The sequence below is a fragment of the Leuciscus leuciscus genome, assembly GCF_965113295.1.
Source record: "Leuciscus leuciscus genome assembly, chromosome: 7".
NCBI classification, from domain to species: Eukaryota; Metazoa; Chordata; class Actinopteri; order Cypriniformes; family Leuciscidae; genus Leuciscus; species Leuciscus leuciscus.
Window position 1 is genome coordinate 11,578,264 of NC_138731.1, and position 24,471 is coordinate 11,602,734.

The 24,471-nt window shown below is 36.8% G+C and overlaps 1 protein-coding gene across 1 annotated transcript; it reads left to right on the forward strand.

The window, feature by feature from the left end:
- Window positions 1–343: 343 nt before the first annotated feature.
- On the forward strand, window positions 344–24,429 carry LOC309503496 (integrin alpha-6-like). Its single transcript, XM_082176336.1, has 24 exons — window positions 344–477; window positions 694–773; window positions 913–1,174; window positions 3,090–3,221; window positions 3,434–3,647; window positions 11,053–11,246; window positions 11,327–11,421; window positions 12,076–12,203; window positions 12,285–12,374; window positions 12,477–12,538; window positions 13,371–13,521; window positions 15,536–15,698; window positions 17,034–17,149; window positions 17,396–17,555; window positions 17,839–17,922; window positions 17,998–18,077; window positions 18,181–18,258; window positions 19,447–19,549; window positions 19,660–19,836; window positions 20,783–20,884; window positions 20,976–21,086; window positions 21,177–21,275; window positions 21,359–21,484; window positions 23,800–24,429. Exons 2-24 carry the CDS (start codon window positions 729–731, stop codon window positions 23,962–23,964), a joined length of 2,937 nt encoding a protein of 978 aa, XP_082032462.1. The 5' UTR covers window positions 344–477; window positions 694–728; the 3' UTR covers window positions 23,965–24,429.
- Window positions 24,430–24,471: the final 42 nt, after the last annotated feature.

Here is a 24,471-nt window from a genome sequence, read left to right on the forward strand (position 1 = left end):
TTTTTTGTTATTTTATGATGAGTGACAACCAGCGACATGTGCAATACCGCCACCTACTGTGTTGGAGGATCAAGTAGATAGTTACTTGTCGCTGGTTTATTTATGATATTAGAATATGTGATGTATCAGTAATTAAGTTTTAAATATCACAGTTTTTGTCAGTACCAGTATATTGCAACACCCTTAATTCCAGTAGACATATACTGTATTAGCATGATGCAATATTCTAGCAAGTGCAAAAAATGCATATCATAAATAGTCTGTTTTAATTATATTTTTATCTTTATAGTCAATATTTTTCAATAAATATATATATATTCATATATTCTTGCTTTCTTTCTTTGCACAGATTGTTGATTGGTGCTCCCACAGCCAGGGCTTTATCCAATCAGGGAGCAAACATCACAGGTGGGTTGTACAGCTGTGACATCATCACCCATCCTGATGACTGTACTCGAGTGGACTTTGACAATGATGGTGAGCAGAAAAATCATCTTATAGCTTCAAAAAATCTGTGTACCCGAGATTGAACAATATCACATGAGAATCCAGGCGCAGTAGATGACTGCTATCGTGAATATAATGTGTTGTTTTATTGGTTTAAATGCTCATCTAGTCAGCAGTGGCAGGATTTTCTGATAGATCTTGAAATTCTAATCGTGATTTGGTTTCTGTTCACGGTGACTCTCACAGTTGATGTTCTTGTGGAGAATAAGGAGAACCAGTGGATGGGTGTAACGGTTCAGAGCCAAGGACCTGGAGGCAAGATTGTGGTACGTCAAGAACAGAGTTGAATGCTAATGGACCATTAATTGACTTCCAGTTACATTGTCATCATTTTGACATTTTAGATTTATTATTTGTGTCACACAATGTCACAATGACACGTACTTATCTTTCTTTCTGTGTCAGACATGTGCCCATCGCTACCAGCGTCTGTTGTTCCCGAACACACCCCAGGAGGCGCGTGACATCACTGGACGCTGCTACATGCTCAGTCAAGACCTGAGCATCGACAGCCAATCAGACGAGGATGGGGGGAACTGGAAGTTCTGTGATGGCCGCACTCGGGGTCATGAACGATTCGGCGCCTGTCAGCAAGGCTTGGCTGCCACCTTCACTAAAGACTACCATTATGTCATCTTTGGAGCGCCAGGGGCGTACAACTGGAAAGGTAGGAATGACATTTGATGCAATGCATAAAATTGTGTTTTTGTGTGCTTTAGGAGCGATGTTGAAACACACACACACACACACACACACACACACACACACACACACACACACACACACACACACACACACACACACACACACACACAGACAGTCATCAGTTCTCATCCAGGCTGATGCATAAAGTTTTGATAGGATTCTGTGGTAACTTTGAGGTATAGAAGACCAGAAGTAGCCTCATACAGCCAGACTTTGTAGGCATAAAGTCTGGTCAACTGTGAAACTGAAAAATAACGTGCATTCTGTCCATCAAAACGTTAAAAGGTACAGGTTATCTAACAGAAATACTCACAGAACAAAGCAGAGTACACATCAGGCGTTATTGAACAGACTGTGTGTGGTCTGGGTGTGTCGAATGAGGCTGAGAGCAGGTCAGAAGTGACTCACTGGTCATTGTTTGCATGGTCTTACTTCATGACCATGATCATATTGCTACCATTTATTTATTATGATGGAGTGATCAATAAAAATAGTCAGTGTCTTTACTTACATTTTATATGCATTTATATGCATTATGTTCTAAATGCATAGGGACCCCCACTGGTGAGGAGGAGCACTGCAACATTTCTCTTTAACTATTTTCTTAATTCACACAGTTTTATTCCAGTGTAACTTGTTCTTATTACAGAAATAATACACTTTTAAAGAATGTACTTTAGTGCAAGATGAATGTAATGCTTTTGGACACTTAATAGCATGTTAATTGCTATTAAATGAAAATGTGTTGTAGTTTAAATTTATATTAAATGCAATTAGCTGAACTTTTGAGTGCTTTTGATACACACAGTATATATTATAAGGTTAACAGTTGGTCGTGCCAAAACTTTCTTCAGTTAAACAAAGATAAAACTGAAGTCATTGCATTTGGAAACAAAGATGAAGTTCTCAAGGTGAACACATACCTTCACTCTAGGGGTCAAACAACTAAAAATCAAGTCAGGAATCTTGGTGTGACACTAGAGTCAGACCTTAGTTTCAGTAGTCATGTCAAAGCAATAACTAAATCAGCATACTATCATCTGAAAAATATTGCAAGAATTAGATGCTTTGTTTTCCAGACAAGACTTAGAGAAACTTGTGCATGCTTTCATCACCAGCAGGGTGGATTATTGTAATGGACTCCTCACTGGCCTTCCCAAAAAGACCATAAGACAGTTGCAGCTCATACAGAACGCTGCCGCCAGGATTCTGAGCAGAACCAGAAAATATGAACATATCACACCAGTCCTCAGGTCTTTACACTGGCTCCCAGTTAGATTTAGAATTGATTTTAAAGTATTATTACTGGTGGTATATAAATCATTCAATGGCCTAGGACCTCAATACATTGCAGATATGCTCACTGAATATAAACCCAACAGATCACTCAGATCATTAGGATCATATCAGCTAGAAATACCAAGGGTTCACTCTAAGCATGGTGAGTCTGCTTTTAGCTATTATGCGGGAACCAGCTTCCAGAAGAGATCAGATGTGCTCCTACAGTGGTCACATTCAAATCCAGACTCAAAACACTTCTGTTTAGCTATGCATTTACTGAATGAGCACTGTGCCGCTGTTCGTCCGACTGTACTGTATTTCATTTTATTTTTCTAAACTGTTTTAATTATTCTTATTTCTTTTTATTATTTTAATTTCTTCTATGTAAAGCACTTTGAATTGCCATTGTGTATAATAAAAATATATACTTTCAAGATTTGTATTACAAGTGCACATTCAATACAATTAACCACTTTTTTTTTTTCGCAGGAATTTGCACAATTAAATACATGTTTCTTATAACCAGAACTCATTTGTTTTCCTGTGTCACATTAATCTTGTTGTTTAGCACTCACCCCATCACATCTGTTCTCTAGGTATAGTGCGCGTCGAGCAGAAGAACAACACTCTGCTGGAAATGGGCTTGTTTGATGATGGTCCTTATGAGGTCGGGGATGAAAACCGCCTTGATCCAAGTCTAGTGCCAGTACCAGCCAACAGTTACTTAGGTGAGTGTGTGTGTGTGTGTGTGTGTGTGTGTGTGTGTGTGTGTGTGTGTGTGTGTGTGTGTGTGTGTGTGTGTGTGTGTGTGTGTGTGTGTGTGTGTGTGTGTGTGTGTGTGTGTGTGTGTGTGTGTGTGTGTGTGTGTGTGTGTGTCTGTGAACGTGAATGTGAATGTGTGTTCATGCTTTTTGTGACACTGAATCTTGCATATGCACAGGATTCTCTCTGGATTCCGGCCACAGTATCACAGAAAAAGGGAGACTCATCATCGTGTCCGGAGCGCCGAGAGCCAATCACAGCGGTGCAGTGGTGTTTCTGCGCAAGCAAGAAGAAGCCTCCACCATGCTCATGTCTGAACACATTCTGGAAGGACCAGGACTCGCGTCCTCGTTTGGATATGATGTTGCTGTGGTGGACCTAAATGGAGATGGGTGAGGGAGACAAGATCTGTAGAAAATAAATGTTGTTTATTATGAAAAGGAGTGGGTAGATTGTGAGTGCCCTTGTGAAAAAGAAGTCTGCTTAATCTCAATAATTGGGTTGCACTTTATTTTACAGTATGTGTACTTACAGTGTTCTTACCTAAGAAAGAATTGAGTAATATAAGGTAATTACATGGGTTAAAGGGATAGTTCACTTTGAAATTAATTTTTGGTATGTTTTAGCTTACCTCAAGGGCATCCAAGATGTAGGTGTCTTTTTTTCCACAGTAGTTTCAATTTTGATATTTTTAGGTCAAACCGTTCTTGTCTGTCAGTCATATAATGCAGGTTAATAGGTCATTCGTTCCAATGAACTGCCGTAGACAAGGCGACATCTAGTGTATATATCTATGCACCAGTCTGCGTACACGTCAGATCAGATCACTTCGACATGGCTGTGTATAAGAGGTAAAAACGATATAAAACTGTTCGTTTTCTCACACAAACCGCTCGTTTGTCTTAGGCCATCAATGTGTACTTACGATGGGGAATTGTTTAATTTGGACGACCGGGAATTGTTTTAATTTGGACTCTGTGCATGCTCTTTGAGACAGTGACCACAGACCTGCATTATATGACTGACAGACAAGAACGGTTTGACCTAAAAATATCAAAATTGAAACTACTGCGGAAAAAAAGACACCTACATCTTGGATGCCCTTGAGGTAAGCTAAAACATACCAAAAATTAATTTCAAAGTGAACTATCCCTTTAAGTTAAGGTGTGGGTGTAGGTTCCGGGTTAGTACCTAGTTATTACCCGGTTAGTGTCATTACTACAATGAGTACACATGTTCATGCGAAACGGGACTGTAAAATAAAATCCTACCAATAATTGTATTGAATGTGCACTTGTAGTGCTTTTCAAATCTTAAAAGTATAGTTTAAAAAAAATATATATATAGTTGCAGATAATATAATATTAATCAAATAAAAGGCCACTTAAGTGTACTTAAAGAGAGTACACTTTCATGACTGTCTCCTAACACACTTATTAAGTGCACCTTGCCATGTCAAATGAAAAGTTTTACATTAAAGTACATTTTAAATAATTTAAATCATATATTTAAATAGGCAAGTGCTTAACAGTCTATGATTGGATCATTATTACAGTGAATATTAAGTTTCTAGCATGTTATTTGTTTGGCAACAGTTCTTCTAGCCCTAATTGATGGAGTGTATAGCTTTTCATTTCTTAAACAGCCATGTAGGAAGACACATCATGGCCATATTCCAGGATGACCATGTCAGGATTCATCAGACTCAGAGTGTGTAAGAATGGTTGGGAGGAGCATGAAGAATCATTTTCACACATGACTCATTTCCTCTGAGTCCAGACCTTAAATTCATTAAAAGTTTTTGGGATGTGCTGGAGGAGACTTTACAGAGTGCTGGACTCTTACATTGTCAATACAAGATCTTGACCAAAGACTGATGCACCTCTTGATGGAAATAACATCACAACATTTATTTCCATCAAGACAAGAATCAATTTTTTATCTTGTATAGACAAAGACTTTCAATGATTTTAAGGTCTGGATTCAGAGGTGCTAATTCATGTGTGAAAATGATTCTTCATGCTCCTCCCAACCATTCTTTCACAATTCACGGATGTTTCTCATGCGCACACAAAAGTCTGTATATATTTATTTTTATTTTTGAAAAGGTCCATTTACTTCGGGTATTTTTTGAAGATGGTCCCATTGTTTATAACAGCGCAACGGAGGCGATGGAGGACCTAAAAAAGAAAGGATTGACCACAGCCAACATCAGAGAAGACACCGCCACATCAACTTCAATGGAGAAGCTGAGTAAAATTTCTTGGGAAACAGCGGGCGCGAAACCACGACGCAACCGAGATGACCATCAAGAGAGGGCACGGACAAGACTCCAGGATTTCCGCCGGGACACAGGAGAAACTGTTTGACTCTCACTCAGGGTAAATTATCAGTAAAACCGTGACGTCCGAAATCAACTAAAACAGTAGTTTAATATAACAAGGGTAACGTTAAGTTTTATACAAGAATTCTGTTATATCTGTGTATGTTCATGCTCAGAGTCTTGATTTCGGCGGTTTATTATTAGTTGAGTTGACGTTATAGCTTGAAAGACTTGTAAAAATGAATACAGCGTCTATGTCTGGGAGCTGAGGAAAAGACGTGCTCTGATTTATAGAATCAGTTTGCACGGGGAAGGCCCTTCGTTAATCGAAGTTTTTCCTTTCCAAATAGAAGTTTCTTTAAAAGGAACTTTGATTATGGAAGTTGTAGTTTCCTTTGATTGTACATTATTTTATTTTTTCACTTTTTTGTTCTGTGTTATTGTTACAATGTTAAGGTCACTTGGGATTTTTTATATGATAGTACATCAGAAGATAAATGTCTCAACAAGAATATAGAACTATTACGCTTAACGTTAATGGGTTGCAAAATCCTATCAAACGAAGTAAACTTATAGCTAAGATAAAAAGAGAGAACCAACATATTATTTTTTGGCAGGAGATTCATCTAGTACAAACTGAACATGAAAAACTGAGAAAGTTAGGATTTAGAAACACTTTTTATTCATCGTACACTAAAGGAAATGCAAGAGGTGTTGCAATACTGATATCGAATAAGGTGACTTTCCAGCTCTCCAGCCAAATAGCTGATAAAGAAGGACGTTATATTCTGGTGAAAGGAATCCTTGATTCAAAAGAAGTAACATTACTTAATGTTTACAGACCACCTGGAAAAGATAAATGACTAATTATGAAAATATTTGAGTTAATAACTTCAGAAGTATCAGGCACACTTATATGTGGAGGGGACTGGAATGTACAGCTGAATCCTACTCTAGACTCTTCAAATCCAGCAAAAAAGATAAATTCTGAATCTCTTTATGTTAAAAAAATGCTTAAGGAAACTGGCATGATTGACATATGGAGGGAACTCCACCCAAGTGTGAGACAGTTTACATCTGTCCCTCATATAGTCTACTCAAGGGTTGATTATTTTTTCATGCTCCAATCGGACAGGCATAGAATTATAGGTTGTGATATAGGAATTAGAGATGTTTCAGATCATGCAGGAGTTTATTTAAGACTCCATTTGGATGTTCAACCCAAGAATACCGTCTGGAGATTGAACACTAGCCTCTTAAATGATCCCCAATGTATAGAGTATATTAAAAAAGAAATTAAAGAGTACATTGAATTTAATAATAATGAGGAAATGTCATCAAGTGTTATATGGGATGCTGCTAAGGCAGTGTTAAGAGGAAAGCTGTTAAAGTGGTCTTCAAGGAAAAAAAAAGAAAAACAGAAGATATTGACTGATTTATCAAACTCACTAAAAACACTGGAACAAAAACATATTGAATTAAATAAACCTCAAATCTTAGAAGAAATAAAAGTTAAAAAACAACAAGTAAATAAGATACTTGATAAACAAGTAGAGATCAAACTTAAATATATCAAACAGAAGTATTATGAAAATGGACCTAGAGCTAAAAAAATGTTAGCATGGAGACTCCGTAAACAGCAAACAGAAAGGTCAGTTTTCAAAATTAGAAATCCAGAAACCAATGTAACGTGCTATAAAACAGAAGATATATTAAGATCGTTTGAAATCTACTATAAACAATTATATTCTCAACCAGAAGCAGCGGACCCTTCCATTATTGAACATTTTTTGGAATCTCTAGACTTACCATCAGTAGGACTTACACAAAACAAACTGGTAACACAAGAAATTACAGAAGCTGAAATTGATAAGGCCATATCAAATTTAAAGACAAATAAAGTACCAGGGGGGGACGGGTATCCAGCAGAGTGGTACAAAAAATTTAAGCAATTATTAAAACCTATGCTGTTAAAATGTTTTAACCATGTTCTTAAGGGGGGAGAGACGCCAATATCCTGGAAGCAAGCTATCATATCAGTAATACCAAAAGTTGGAAAAGATAAGACGGAATGTGGGTCATATAGACCTATTTCGGTTTTGAATATAGATTATAGATTATATGCTTCGATAATTTCAAAAAGACTAGAAAATATAATTCCTGAGTTGATTGATACCGACCAAACAGGATTTGTGAAAAATAGGCAGACACAAGATAATGTGAGACGGGCATTATTTTTGATTGATAGCATAAGCAAAAGTCATTCTAAATCTCTGGTAATTAGCCTCGATGCCGAAAAGGCTTTTGATTCCGTACGATGGGAGTTTTTGTACCTGGTACTGCAACGTTTTGGCTTCAATGAAAAGGTTATAGGATGTCTTAAACCACTATATCATTTACCGACAGCACAGGTTAAAATAAATGGTAGCATTTCTAATTCAATTACACTGGAACGGGGATGTCGCCAGGGATGCCCCTTAAGTCCCACACTTTTTGCACTATTCATAGAGCCACTTGCTCAAGCAATTAGAGAAGATGTAGAAATACCAGGATTCCAATTTAAAGGGAACGAACATAAAGTATGTTTATATGCAGATGATATTCTTATGACGATCTCTGACCCCGACTCCAGTTTACCTAAACTTATGTCATGCCTTGAGCAGTTTGGTTGGTACTCTGGATATAGATTAAATTTAGACAAAACTCAAACCCTCTATTTTAATTATTCACCACAGGAGAATATACGTAATAAATATAATTTTAAATGGAAAACTAATATTAAATACTTAGGAGTTATCATACCAAAGAATATGACAAAAATTGACACTATAAATTATGAACCCATAACTAAAGAACTAAAAACAGATTTGGACAGATGGATGCCCTTACCCCTTGGTTTATATAATCGAATCGATAGTATAAGAATGAATGTTTTACCACGATTACTGTTTCTATTCCAATCACTGCCTGTAGAGATTCCGAAAAAACAGTTTAATGACTGGAACCGAATGATCTCTAGATTCATATGGAAAAATCTGAAACCTAGGGTCAGACTTAAAACACTGCAATTATCAAAGGAGAGAGGAGGACTGTCTCTTCCCTGTTTGGAAGATTACTACAAAGCGGCACAGCTGAAATATCTAGTTTGTTGGTGTAATAATGAGTATGAAGCAAGATGGAAAGAATTAGAATTTAGCCAGCTGGACATTCCCCTTCCCTCCTTATTGGGGGATAAAACCACTAGGGTTAAATACTCTAATGAACTGAGTCATTGGACGACGGTTCCTCTCAATATTTGGTTCAAGGAATGTAAAAAATTTAAGCTCGAGAAACAAGCACGGTTGTTAAGATGGGTGGCCTATGACAATGATTTTAAACCTGCACAGTTAGATTCAAGGTTTAAACAATGGACGATGAAAGGCATTACATCATATTGTACAATCTCAACCAACACAGGTTTAAAGAGCTTCCAACATCTTACTGACACCTATATTTTAGAAAAACAAGATTTCTTTAGATATTTACAGCTTAGGAACCATTATAATAAAAATATTAAAAATAGTGATCAAATTGAAATGAATATGATCAATATTTTTATTGATGCGTATAAGAATGGGACTCACAAGAAACTGATATCAAGAATATATTCAAGTATACAATCTTCTAAAAATCACTCTACATTATATGTGAAAGATAAATGGGAGAAGGAAACTAACATAATTTTATCTGATGAAGAGTGGTTAAACATTTGCAAAACACAGTATACTACCACCAGTTCAGGTCATTGGAGAGAATTCTCATGGAAGAATATTATAAGATTCTTTATTACTCCCAAAAGAAAATATTTGCAGAATGGTAAACCAGAATCTGCATTCTGTTGGAGACAATGTAATACTTCTATGGCAGATTACTTTCACATATTCTGGAAATGTCCAAAGATTCAACCTTTTTGGTTAGAGATAGTCACTGAAATAAAATTGATACTGGGATTCGAGACGGTGTACAGTTTCAGTACTATATATTTAGGAAATATACCAACTAATCTTAATACTCAAGACAAATACCTACTTAATGTACTATTAGTTGCGAGCAAAAAAACAATAACTAAGAAATGGCTGCACGAGAGTCCTCCAAAAAAAGATGAGTGGATAGTGATTGTAAGTCATATATATGATATGGAACAGCTGACCTTCTCTTTACGATTAAACATGGATAAATTTTACAAGTACTGGTCAAAATGGCTAATGTATAGGAATAGGGATTGAGCATAAAGAGATATTGTGAGTGTAATGCAAATTATTATTTTTATTTTATTTATTCTTTTCTCACTTACATTTAATTGGTAAAACTATATTGAGAGACTCTCCACCCTTTTTTTTTTAGTATGTAAAATACTTGTCCAATGAAAACATTCTGTATTTGTATGTTGTATGATGGTGTAACGTGCCGGAGAAAGCAGGCGGAAGCGAGGATCTAAACGTTTTAATGAAATAGACATAGAACAAATAATAAAGAACTTCAGGGATAAAGAAACAAAACCACGAGCATGACAAGACTATAAGCAACCCTTACATGTACAACAACTGACAAAGTAACAAGTGAAACACAAGGGCTATAAATACACAGGGACCAACAAGCTAAACAAGATAACAAGGGGGTGTGGCTAATTAGAAACACCTGGGGATACTAATAAACTAGAAAAACTACAAAGGACTACAAAACATGACACAGAACAGGACATAACTAAAGTCCACACAAGACGAGGGAAACACAAGACAGGAATCATTACAGATGGGACTTTGAACCTTTTATTGACTTGAAAGGACAATTACAATTATTCTCCGGATATTATTATAAGGGAAGGAGGGGGGAGGAGAGGAAGAAAGGGAGGGAAGAGAGAAGAAAAGAAGAAGAGAAGGAAAAGTTCTTTCTCTCTCCTCTCAATACTCTGAGACTATTGGGAGAGTAACCCCGGATTTGACATTAACAGTTTATGAATAACGTAATTGTATGTTATACCCCTAGTGACCTGTTTGTTCTGTTCTTTTGTGTTCTACTAAAAAACATGTAAAACAATAAAAAAGAAGAGTAAAAAAAAAAAAAAGAAAAGGTCCATTTATTATTACTTATTTCAAGTAAGTAGTTGAGTGGCCAGAACACATTAAAAGTTTTCTGTTTTCAGTTAAAACGGTGTTGTGTAAGCGGCCCCTAAGTTAATAACTAATGATCTTTGCAATGGAAGTGAATCAATCAAAAACTAACTTTATCTGGACAATAACTTTATTCTAGAGCTGCTGTAAAGCCAAAACAATCTCTGTTACTTTAATTTCCTATTATCACTGTAAAGCTGCTTTATAAAAACAATCTATATTGTTAAAAGCGCTATATAAATGAAGGTGACTTGACTTGACATTTAGGGGCTCTGTACTTTTTCACAAGGGTGGGCAGCTAAATCATGTGTATTGTCCCTCCAGTTGGCAGGATGTTGTGGTTGGTGCACCCCAGTTCTACCAGAGAGACGAGGAGGTGGGTGGAGCTGTGTACGTTTACATCAATAAAGCTGGAAGGTGGAAGGACGTCACTCCGACTCGCCTGAATGGAACCAAAGACTCCATGTTTGGACTGGCTGTGGAGAACATTGGAGACATCAATCTGGATTCTTTTGAAGGTTGGATGCAGGAGTTGATTTTTTAGTTTTGGTTTGTTCAGGTTCAAGGTTGTTTAATATTCTTCCTGCTTGCTTCTCAGATATTGCAGTAGGAGCTCCATATGCAGACTCAGGGTTTGGTAGCGTGTACATCTACCACGGGTCTGCTGACGGCATCAATACCAAACCAGCTCAGGTTAGACACTCTCCAATTTCTGTCTCTCTCCGTTTTCTCTTCTGTCTGCCATTTTAATGGAACACATCAGTGAGAAATTGATTCATTTTCCAGTGTTATTCAGTTTAAAAGGTTTTCCATTTTCAGGATAAAACATTGGTGAAAAAAAATTGATACTTACATATTTTAACATCTGATTGTACTTTAGTTTTGACATTCTTCTGATGTAACTTTGTACTAACTCTGTCTTTTGTGACCTTTAAAACAAAATATGGTTTTAGTCTATACATGGTGTGTTCTTTGCTGTTAAACAAATTAAATGATGTTTTATAAACAAAGTTCAGATAATCAATCCCAATCTACTTGTCATCAAACAATTAAGTCGACCCTAATCAGCATGACAAGAAGTATATATATATATCCACTCTGTCAACTCACCTAACATTCCTTGACAGTTTTCCAGCATCCCTCCACCATCCCGACTCCTCACTCTTGGCTCTTTCTTCACAGCCAGGAATACGGGGGGAGTACTCTGGGATCGGGCCGAATACCGAGCCCGGAGCCCTCTCCTCGGACAGCACGCCAAATACGCATTTATTCTATCTGACTTATTTGTAAGTGTGAACTCGTGAATAAAGACATTAAGACACTAAGACATCCAATGTTATCTTGCAGATACTGGAGGGCAAACAGCACAATATTAAGATGTTTGGCTATTCTCTGGCCGGAAATATGGACCTGGATCAGAACTCGTACCCTGATCTCGCCGTTGGGTCGCTCTCTGACACAGTTTTTATTTACAGGTGCTGATAGGTCACTTCTAATATCAAAGTTGTTACCTGAAGATTTTTGAGATGCTATAACAACATCCGTCTTGTGTTCAGGTCCAAAGCGGTTATTAGCATCAAGCAAGACATCAAGGTGACACCGAAGGAAATTGACTTGATGAAGAAAACGTGTGGCAACAGTATTTGGTGAGATACTGACAAAACAAGAACTTAGAAAGCATCGCTCATAGATGTGCTTGACATTTTGAACTCTGTTCTGTGTGAAGATAATTTTGTGTTTCTTCACAGCTTGACTGTGGAAGCTTGTTTCACATATAGAGCAAACCCTCACACCTACAACCCTAAGATCAGTAAGTCTGTTTATGCTCTTATAATGAGAAACTTTCTTTATCTATTACAGTTTTTTATTGTTTAGTCTAAAGGGCCGTTCACACCAAGGACGATAACTATAAAGTTGGAATCAGTCTACAACTATGTTTTTTTTCTAGCTGATGAACCATAAAAACATTGACAGTCGATCAGAAATCAAAGGGACTTTAAAGAGCTCTAGCATTTAAAGCGGTAGAGCGCGCTTATACTGTAATATATTTTTATCGTCTATTGGTGTGGACACTGATATAGTTATCATTTTCTTTATAGTTTTTGTTCGTAGTGTGAGCGTGCCTCAAAGTCCCCCTGTATTCAATCCTTTTATCCCTTAAAACTCATCTACCAAAATTACATATTTAAATGTTTTTTCCTTGAAAAAAATGTGTGGCTCTATGAATATGCAAATGAGCCCCGCCTCCACTCACTCACAGCAGCTCAGAGATCCACTCGTTGACAATCACATGTTGATCTGATTGGTTACAAGGTAGTTTGTGATGTCAGAAACACCAGCGGTTTCAAACCGTGTTTTTGTCTTTGGTTCACTGCAGGAGAAAATACTCAGCAATGGTGTTGAATTATGAATTTACACATGGTTTGTCTTAAAGCATATTAAAAACACCACATAGACATATAAACAACATTAAAAGCTTGATTTTCACCACAGGGGGACTTTAAGATTTAATCCAATTGTATTCTGTGTTAATAATGCTGTTACAGAAGACTAGATATGCTCACTGGAGTAAATAAGTGCATTTCTTTGTTCTGAGGTCTAAAGGTTCACACATTCTAAACCAGTTTTTGTTTGTTTTCCAGCCATTTCCTGTACATTGGAGGCAGAGTGGCACCGCAGGAAGCTGGGTCTCCCATCTAGAGTTGTGTTTCTGGAGAAGAACGAGATGGATCAGGACTTCCAGTCGACCGGCACTCTGGAGCTACGAGGACAAAACAAAAAAGCTTGTTACAAGTAAATAAAGCTTTGAAGTCCTAGTGATAGACGTTTTATTCCATATTGTAAATATATTTCCATATTTATTCCATTTTATTCCATATTTTATTCCATATTTTTTGTCCATAAACAAAGAATGTGGGTATAGGGCGTTTGGTTCATCGGTTGTTGATTGGATGCTTGCAGGGGCGAGTTTAAAGAGGCCATATTATGCCCTTTTTCTAAGGTTTACACGACACCGTTTTCAACTAAAAACGTAAAACTTTTAATGTGTTTTGGCCCTTCATTTACACGACAACAGCGTTTTGGGTTCCTGAAAACGCAAACTTTTGAAAACGGGTTTCAAAGTGCAAGTTTTTGAAAACGGTCTCCATGTAAACAACAAAAACGCGAATCTCTGAAGCCGATGATGTCATGCACATGCGTATTAAGTGTTCAGTCTATAGTGTTTCATCGCCATCTAATGGCCTGGCGGCAGAATTACGCGTTTTTAGTTGTTTTCACGGATTCGTATGAATGGGGATCATTTTGACAATGGTGTCGTCTGTACGAAGGAAAACTCAAAGGAAAAACTTCTCAGTTTTAAGCACACTGTATGATTTTGGCCACGATTTAGCCGTCTGAGACTAATTTATTGAATCCTAAAAGATTCTTCTGATGATCCTAGGCCATACATGCCAACCCTCCCGATTTTTCCGGGAGACTCCCGAATTTCAAAGCCCCTCCCGAAAATCTCCCGGACCGACCTTTCTCCCGAATTTCTCCCGATTTCCACCTGGACAACAATATTGCTACACCATCCGTTAAAATGAAGTTAATTCGGCCAGCGCTCATACCTGTTTACATCCTGTTTTCGGTTGAAGTCCAAAGTAGTCGATTGTCGAGTTCACGCGCGTGATCATAGGTAACTAAACATATGCACCTTTAGTCGACAATTGACTACTTTGGACTTCAACCGAAAACAGGATGTAAACACAGGTATGAGCGCTGGCCGAATTAACTTTATTCATATCTTTCACATCTACTGCAGTCAGATTCACCCGTGTTAACTCTAAAGGAATCTCCCCCCCCCCCCCCCCCCCCGCGTCCTTTTAAATATCTCCCGAATTCTGAGGTCTCAAGGTTGGCAAGTATGTCCTAGGCTAAAAATCTGAAGTCTTTGATCGCTAGTTTGACATGTTCACCGACACCCGATTAGTAACTATTGCTATCAAATTTGACCTTAATTTGATGCACAGTTTAACTCACGGCTTAGCTCAACCAGGCCTCGCTCCCTTTTTTTTTTGAGTATGCCTTGGGTGGGAATTATTTAAATGGGGAATATAGTGATGTGTTTGTTCTCGGAAGAAAACTCATGACAACAATCAAGATGTTTCAGGGAGTTCAACAGTGTTCACTGATATAGAGAATAACTCCCTTTGGAGTGGCTTTGTGCTTTTTAACTTTGCAGACCTTTTTATGCTCACTAAAGAAAGCTGAACTTGTAAAAAAGCATGATAGGTCCTCTTTAAGCAGACTAAATGATTGGAGAAATTCTGCATACGTCACCTGAGAGAAGTCTGACAATTTGATTGAACATTACAAGGTCAAAACACTTTCAAAAAATGAAACATATGCACGGATTAATCGTTCACAATATGTTATAACATGCACTTAGAAAATAGATAGGATGAATTTTAATTTTCATGCCAAATTTAAAGTAACAATTTTTCCCTAAATGTTTTATTCTGTCACTCACCCTCATGTTGTTCCAAACCCATATGACTTTCTTTCTTCAGTGGAACACAAAATGAGAAATTATAATGGATTTTGTAATGGTTGTGCTTTTCTGTACAACTACAATGAATGTGGGACTGGATCTTTCAAGCTTCAAAAGTTACACCATAAAAGTATTGTGAAAAGATTAGAATTTCTGGATGCACTATTCCTATAATTCTCATTTTGGATTTAGGGACTTTTATTATGACATTCAGCCTCTGTCTAAGCTCTCATGAATGAAATGTTATGTCGATACACTGACTGAGTGGGATCTTCTGTGCTCTGGTTTTCAGGAAGGCATCAGGGATAAGCTCAGAGCGATTCCTATCGAGGTGTCTGTGGCCATTCAGAGTGCTAAGAGAGGCAAACGGCAGAGCTCGCTGCCACAACTAGTGCCAATACTGGACTCCACTGTACCCAACAAGACCATCACTGAGGTATACTCACAGTTTACTACACAGAAATCTAATGAAGAGCCAATGCATCTTTAGATCCTTCACTGTAAACATAACGGAGTGTCTATTTACTTGCCTTGTTGGCAGAGGCTTTTACACTCACTCTGCACAGCATTGTCTAGATGAGCCTGACAAGATTACAAAAGAAACCTGTCTGATAACAGATCACTGTCGTGAAGAGTAAGGCAAGTGGCCTTAGCTTTTGGCGCAACCAACCGCAGAACAAGTACAACATGTTCCTGGATCAACCTCTTTGTTGATCCTGGAACAACATTCCAATCATCCAGTCAGATTTGAGGGACAAGTTTACAGTTTATGTCAAGTTTAGGCTTACAACCAGGGTTAGGTGCTTCTACATCAGTGTTATTAACCTATAATTTCCCTCAGTTAGGGGTAGGGATAGGGTTAGGACTACATTTTTTGGACAATAATGTTCCAGGATCAACAAAATATGTCAATCCAGGAACATGTCTTACTTGGCAAAATCACGGTGATCTCCTTGGTCAACATCTTTGTTGATCCTGGAACAACAATCCAATCAACCAATCAGGTTTGAGGGACAAGTTTATAGTTTATGTCAAATTTAGGCTTACAACCACAGTTAGGTGCTTCTACATCAGTATTATTCACCTATCATTTCCCTCTGATTTTAGGGATAAGTTATGGGTAGGGTTAGGTTAGGTTAGTGTAGGGATAGGGTTAGGACTAGGATCAACAAAATATGTTGACCCAGGAACGCGTCTAACTCTGCAAAATCAGGATGTGCTGACCGAACCGAGCTTGAATCCACCTTTTTCCAAACTCATTCTTCCTTTTTCCCATCATAAATCAGTTCAGAGAGGTGTTGATTTTAAATAAAAATAAAGAAAATGTTCAAAAAGTGGAAGGGAATAAAGTAAATAATGTCCCAATAAAAAAGCATCCATTTTTTTATTTTAATAGACACTGAATATGTTATTATTGCATACTGTTTTATAATGTACTACAATACAATATATCTGCCACTATTTGCATAAATAGCTATTAGTATAAATAGCATCTAACTACTGTTTACACTTAGTGCAAATAAAATACTGCTATTTTCAATTAGTGTAAATCGGATCTATCACTATATTTGCACTTAGTGGCAGATATTATTTGCTCCTCAGTGTATTGTAGTACCTTATAAAACAGTACTTTTTATAACTTATATAATATAATGCAATATAGTAAATGGAATATTATATAATCAATATCAACAATTATTTTTGCATAGGCAAAAAATGTAAAAGGCTGATAAATGAAGTGATATAATAAACCTTGTTTCCTGGCCTGTAGGTGAACTTCCTGAAGGAGGGTTGTGGCACGGACAACATCTGTCAGAGTAACCTACATCTGCAGTACAGGTTCTGCTACAGGGAGTCCAAACAAGATGTGTTCCCTCCTCTACCTCTGTGTGTACCAGCAATACATGCAACATAAACCCAACACACACAAGCTCTCTTTACATCTATAAATATAGCCGATCACAAGTGGAAATTGAGAAATCTTAATGTATCAAATAGCAATACATATAATTAGATTGTTTATTACATTAAATGACTACTGACTAGATTGCTTGTCATTTAAGGAGCATATATCAGTATAAAAGGTTTCTTTGTTGGTGTGCAGTGTGTTAAATGCTCAAATCCGTCTCTCAGGGAGAATGGTGTGCCGGTGATTTCTCTGAGTGATCAGAAGGACATTGCTCTGGAGGTCACAGTGAGGAACAGAAATGGAGATGATGCTCATGAAGCCAAATTGGTGGGGCAGTTTGATGAATCTCTCTCATACTCTGGATTCAGATCTCTGAGAACTACTGTAAGTGTATCACACATCTAAAGTCTATATCTGAGTCATGTGACCTGAACCTTTCCGTTGTGGCACTCGTCTGAATTTCATTTAACTATTTTTTAAGGCTTTATTCATTATTTCACCATTGATATAAAAATATTGTTGCTATATTTCTATGAACTCTTTATCTTTCTTTCTCTCTTATTGTTGTTCAGTTGGTTCTGTCAGTAGACTAAATGCATAAACTTTACATTTCAATAATAATGCTAATTCAATCAATTACCACCGATCCATACTTTATATCCTATAGGATAAACATGTGATCTGTGCTGCCAATCAGAATGGCTCTCTGGCAGACTGTGAGCTGGGAAACCCTTTTAAACGGGATTCAGAGGTCAGTAATACTTCAATGATGCCGTATTAATCTATTTCATGAATTGTCATTTTAATAAAAATGGTTGTTTTGTAGGTAAAATTCTATATTATATTGAGCACTGGCAAGATATCACTCGACACCAAAGAAGTTGAGATCAACCTTCAGCTGGAAACGTATGAAATATTAAAACTATCAAAAACACTCTTGATTTAAGCATGTTTATATGAACTAATTGTATGATGAAAGTACATTGATGTTTATGACATCCACATACAGAACGAGTTCACAGGAGGGCCTGACCAAAGTGAAAGCCAAAGCCAAAGTGGTGATTGAACTTCTTCTTTCTGTACAAGGGTGCGTATCATCACTTTATTTCTCATCTCATGTGGGATCGTTGCATATCTAAGCACAGTTTGAGACATTTTTGAGATCTCTTTTGAATCTCGAAAGGAGATACACAAGATTTGTAGGGTCTTTTTTCAGCAGTAACAGAAGCTGAGGGTGTGAGCAGAGACATTAAGGAGATCTTTTCTGACTTCCATTGCATTTTAAAGTAATATTAAACATTCAGGTTTTGTGCAGAACATGCAGAGCCTCTGGGACTCTTATGTTTAAGGGTCAAGGCTTCTGATTCAAAGGTGAAGTCTCAAGCAGGGTTTACCATGAAGCTGTAGAAATACAGAAATCAATATGTCAGCACTGTACGCTTGAGAAAAGCACTTAACCCCAGGTTAAAAGCAGCTGCTAATAACTACTAGTGTACTGTATCTCTGCCATCATAAACTTAGTAGAATGACTCCCCTTTGAAAAAGAACACATTAGGATACTGATAAAAAGCGCACTTATTACGGAAATAATATACTTTAAAAGAATATAAAAGAAAAGTGCAAACTGAATTTATATTTGTATTACATATAATTAGCTGGATTTTAGAGTGCTTGGACTTAAATATATATTTATGTAATTTCATAATTACTTTTGTGAAATACAGTATTTAATATGGTTAAAGTGTATGGCTGACAGGCATTTATGGCAAAGTATGTCCTTTCTATTGAAAGTTGTCATATTTTTATATATTTGAAAACACATCTGTAATGATGAAATTGCAATTTAATACATTTAAAATATATTGACTTTAAATGTAAAATCAAATAACACACTAAGGTTAAAATTATAATCAAGTACCTTACATGTGCTTTAGTATGTTAGTCAACTCATCAAAATAAGTGCACTTTAAAGCTTAACAAAAGATCAGTAAAACAATGATTTAAAATGCACTTTAAAATAAAACATTGAATTTGACAATATTACAAAGCACACTTTTTAAAAGTGTACTTAATTGTTAAGAAACAATCATGAAAGTGTACACTTAAGTGTCCTTTTATTTCATGCAAGTGTTTTTTTTTTAAATATACTTAAAAAATGTAAGTGCACATTCAACACAATTAAGCACCCTTCTTTTCAGTCTTAGTTGTGTAACGTCCTGTCACATGTCAGCCGATATGTTTATACAGTGTCTGATTGCTGATTGTTGTGTATCAGGGTTGCCAAGCCGTCTCAGGTCTATTTTGGAGGTCGAATCAGAGGCATGAGTGCCATGAAGACAGAGGAGGAAGTCGGCAGCTTGATCGAATATGAATTCAGAGTAAATGCCAAAATAACTTTAAAGAATTATACACATTTATAGATATCACTTCAGCCATTTTTGCAAAGCACTACTTCTAGCCTAAGATTTTTTTATGAATTTTTTTGCAGGTGATTAATTTGGGAAAGCCTCTGAAGTCTTTTGGCACTGCATCCCTAAACATCCAGTGGCCTAAAGAAAGTTCTGTGGGAAAATGGCTGCTGTATCTGATGAAGATCAACACCAAGGGCCTGCAGTTAGTCACCTGTTCACCTGAGAGAGAGATAAACCCTCTCAGACTGAGTGAGGTACCAGATATATTCCTGTCTTAGTTTACATCTGACTTAGACACCAACATAACGTCGGCCCAGATCCGGCCCACATCTGGTACACATAGATTCCACATATTTTCTATTATTTAATGTAATTTTGTGGGAGATTTTTAATTTTTTTATTTACCTTTAAATTACTAGATTTGATCAATACATAATAAATAAATGGCAATTTAAACACATTCCCCACAATATTTCAACCTGAATTCAAAATAACTCACAATTTCATGCATGACCTTTTTAATTCAGCTCAAAATATCTTACATTGGGTCTTTGTCTTTGCCGACCTCTTGTGGAACAAAAATATATGTAACATGATATTTCATGACTCTTGCCACTATTAATGTAAAGCCGCTTTGGAACAATCTACATTGTTAAAAGAGCTATACAAATGAAGATGACTTGACTTGACGGCCTTATAGCTCTATATGGAGGGAATGAGCTGTTCCGCTGGGTCCTAAAGTCAATTTCTTCAGTATGCATTCAGATACAGATATTATACAATTATTTTTGGTAAAGTTTTAGCATTTTTAGTTTGAATTTTAAGCATTTTTTTTCTATGTGTACAGAAGCATTCCTCGCATTCCATTAATTCCTAAGGGGGTCAAATTGACCCATGGGGGAAGGATTTGTTACTTTTTTTAATTCTCCTCCGCAAAACTCCTCGAATCCATTCAATTATTATTGTCAAAAAAATATTTTTTTTTTTCTGTGTGTTTTCGTGGTTGAAGTGCGACAAAAGTCCTAAGGTCTTGGACCCCTCTCAATTTTAAACAAATGTTAAAAAATTTGTTTCGGGTCAAAATGACCCCTGATAAAAAATAATGCTAGATCAAGAAAACATTTTTAAGTGTTAACCCTTCTGGCTGAGATTGATGCTGAAAACATGGACAAAAAGTAGACACATCTGTGACTCTTTTAGGAGTCGACGTCAACCAGGAGAAAGCGTGAGCTGGAGGAGAGGAGACCATCTGACGGGAGTAAAGTATCCCTCTTCACTGACAAACGCAAGCACAAGATTCTGGTAATGAGATTTAGTTATTTATATTTGTAGTGAACTTTAATTTTTAGGAATGATTGGACCAAAACAACGTGAAGTTTATTATTTCTCATAGTCATGCAGTGGCGATGCTAGATGTGTGGAGATGAAGTGCCCCCTTCAGGGCTTGGACAGCACTGCAGTCATCGTTTTAAAATCCCGGCTGTGGAATTCCACTTTCCTTGAAGTAAGGACAATGACGAGGGCTTATTTTGTTCCCTTGAAATAATGCCTGAGGTTGTTAAAGCAATCTGTTTTGTTTTCCTCTCAACAACAGGATTATGCGTCCTACAATTACCTTGATATAATAGTGAAAGCCTCCATAAGTCTGGATGTCTCCGCCAATAACATTGTCCTTAAAAATGCTGAGACCCAGGTAACACAGTTTCCTAAAGTGTAACACATTTAAGTCTGTGACATTAAAGACATTTGTTGAACACCTGTACGTCTGATGCCCAGGTGAGGCTGACCGTGTTCCCAGAGACGACAGCGACTCCGTTCGGAGGAGTTCCCTGGTGGATCATTCTTGTGGCGGTTTTAGCTGGGATTCTGATGCTGGCTCTCCTAGTTCTGTTACTCTGGAAGGTAATAAAACACTCACACACCCAAACATAAAGCTAACAAAAACCCAAGGGCATCAGCCACATGGACAAGAGTTCCTTAAGGAGTATTTCTGGTAGAAAGCTCATATTGTATGTGGACTTCTCTGTTCTGAATTTGTTTTTGTTTTCTAATAAATGTTATTTATTCTGGTATTTACTATTTTCATGGCCCTAAAAAGAATTTGGAGACTTAAGACCCGTTCACACCAAGGATGATAACTATAAAGAGAACGATAAAGATATAGTTCTCAATATTAAAGAATAGCAGAGTTCACAGCACAACTATAACGATAACGGCAAAGAGAAACGATATCGTTGGAATCACTTTCAGAATGATGTTACCCAGCTCATGAATTATAAAAACATAATTGACAGCCAATCAGAATCCATCCTGATGTAATGAGCTCGAGCATTTAAAGTGACAGACAAGCACACACTTAGAAAAACACAATGATATCATCACAGGTGTGGACGCTAATATAGTTATCTCTATAGTTATCGTTCTTGGTGCGAACGGGCCTGTACTGTACACTTGAATGAATGTCATTTCATTAAATAAAACTAAAATCAAATAGAATATATATATATATTTATTTTTATTCAAGAAAGATACCTAAAAATACGTAGCACCGCACAAGACATGCGTGAAAAAACGATGTATAAAATCGAGGGAACAACATATTGTATCGTGTGCAATATTTACTTAAAACAAGATAAATAATTCTTAATTTATGGCCTTGATATCTATCTATCTTATCTATCTACTTATATATATATATATATATATAGTCATGGTCATGTTCCAAGATAGGTAGGAAGGTAGGAGATAGATAAAGTTTTAAAAGACAAAACAATGGATATAAATCATATTGTGACATTGATTTATCAGGTGTCCTTTGTGAAAAAGAAGTACCACATACTTTTAAAAGAGTAGGCTACTTATTACAGAAATAATATACTTTAAAAGAATATACTTAAAAAAAATGCAATGTAATGTTTTCGGACACTTAATTGCACGTTAATTGCAATTATATCAAAATGCGTTATAGTTTAAATTTATATTAGATGCAGTTAGCTGAACTTTAGACTGCTTTTGAGCCACTTAAGTAAGACATAAAGTACATCTTTATATTTGTAATACTGTCTTTGAAATATGGTAAAGTGTACTGCCAAACATCTAAACTAAAATAGGCCTATACTTTATTGCCAGTTGTATGTTATTTGCATGTCATACTTTAATGCCCTTTCTATTGAAACTGGTCATATTTAAATATATTTACAATTAGACATTTGCAATGATGATGTTGCAATGTAGTACATTTGTAATATCAAATAACACTACAGTTAAAAATATATATAATCAAGTTCCTTACATGTGCTTTAGTCAACACATCAAAATATATACTTCTTTAAAACATGACAACAAATTATTTTAAAGTAAAAGGTTTACTTTGACATTATTAAAATGTAATTGACCTTTTATTGAACTAATTTTGTATTATCTGCAAGTTTTTTTACTTTTAGGATTTGAAGTACGTCACAAGTGCACATTTAAAACAATTAAATGCACTTCTTTTTCACAAGGGGTTAGTTGTGGATCATGCTGATAGTGTGTAAACTTGAGAACGATCTTCTTACATCTACAAAAAAATCACACAATTAAAGACATGAAGGAAAAATGATGAGTGAGACGCAGATGACACTGGCTTTAATATTTTAATTTCAATGACATTCACACATTTTTATTCAGGTTTTACTGCCCAAATGCTTTTTGTGGCCACTGCATATTAAATCCATGAACATTTGTGTCAGTACAAATGTAGTACAAACCTTCTCATGACATGTTTGCAATGACCCGTGAATTTGCCCCCTCTGTAGTGCGGTTTCTTCAAGCGGGCCAAGAAGGACGAGTATGATGCCGCAATTCACAAAGCTGAGATTCACACTCAGCCCTCAGACAAACTGTCCACTGAGGCCTAGCTCTCCTTACCCGGGTAAAACACGATCGCTGCAGCAGATTGGTGTCTGCATGACGTGTGGCCTAACTCACTAACTCATCCTTTGCTCTGACCAAAGCAAGGGAAAGACTCATGTTGCTCAGCGTGCTTCGCTCTTTCCGTGTGAAGCTCAGTTTTGTTTCGTATTGTGTCGATGGATGTGCTTCTACGTGTCCTGTTTTGTCAAGCATGTCCCGTCTCTCAGTGTTCTCCAAAGCATACACACTCAGAGTGATTTTTTTTTTTAAATGTACCCATTTTTAAAATGATTCTTAATGAGGTTTTCTTCTTTCTCTGTCAGTGTGGATTTTTCAAACGTTCCAAATATGAGGACAGCGTTCCGAAATATCATGCGGTGAGGATTCGTAAGGAGACGCGTCTCTTGAAAGACGGAAAGGTCATGTTAGATCCCTTTGAGAAGAAGCAATGGATGACCACATGGGATGAGAACGAGAGCTACTCATGAGACTGTCTCTGCATCTGATGTGGACAATCTGCACCATCGGGCGTCTTCGGTTGTGAAAAGTTTCAGAGGAAGTCTAACTCTATACGGTCTGTGAGCCGTGAGGCGTTTGACATGAAGATGCCTTTACACATCCGTGTGTTTCTGGTAACTAAAGGGTAAAGACTGACTGTTAACGCCTGGATATCTCTGGGCTTTTTGTTTGCAATGACACCCCTTAAAAAAAGCGTTTGTATATTTTTGGAAGATGCATGAGATGCCAAGAATGGATTGTCTTGATTTTCTTTGTAAATATTTTACAATGCAGTTTATTTATTTTGTCTTGTAATTTTGTACTAAGATGCCTACTGTGCATGAACTGCCCAAAGATTATTTTTCATGTCTTTCGGTAACTGTAAATTAGATTGAATGTTTTGAGGTCTGTCAGATGAATCTCAGGCGGGAAAATAAATGATTACTACTGAAAAATGTTGATGACCGAATGTATCAGTTATGCCACTGGAGCAGTTA

Excerpts from the sequence above, each read along its gene's own strand:
- LOC309503496 (XM_082176336.1), top strand. The coding sequence starts at position 729 with ATGGGTGTAACGGTTCAGAGCCAAGGACCTGGAGGCAAGATTGTG. Across the intron at positions 3,222-3,433 it reads ACCAGCCAACAGTTACTTAG|GATTCTCTCTGGATTCCGGC; the intron begins GTGAGTGTGTGT and ends GCATATGCACAG. Across the intron at positions 19,837-20,782 it reads ACCCTCTCAGACTGAGTGAG|GAGTCGACGTCAACCAGGAG; the intron begins GTACCAGATATA and ends TGACTCTTTTAG.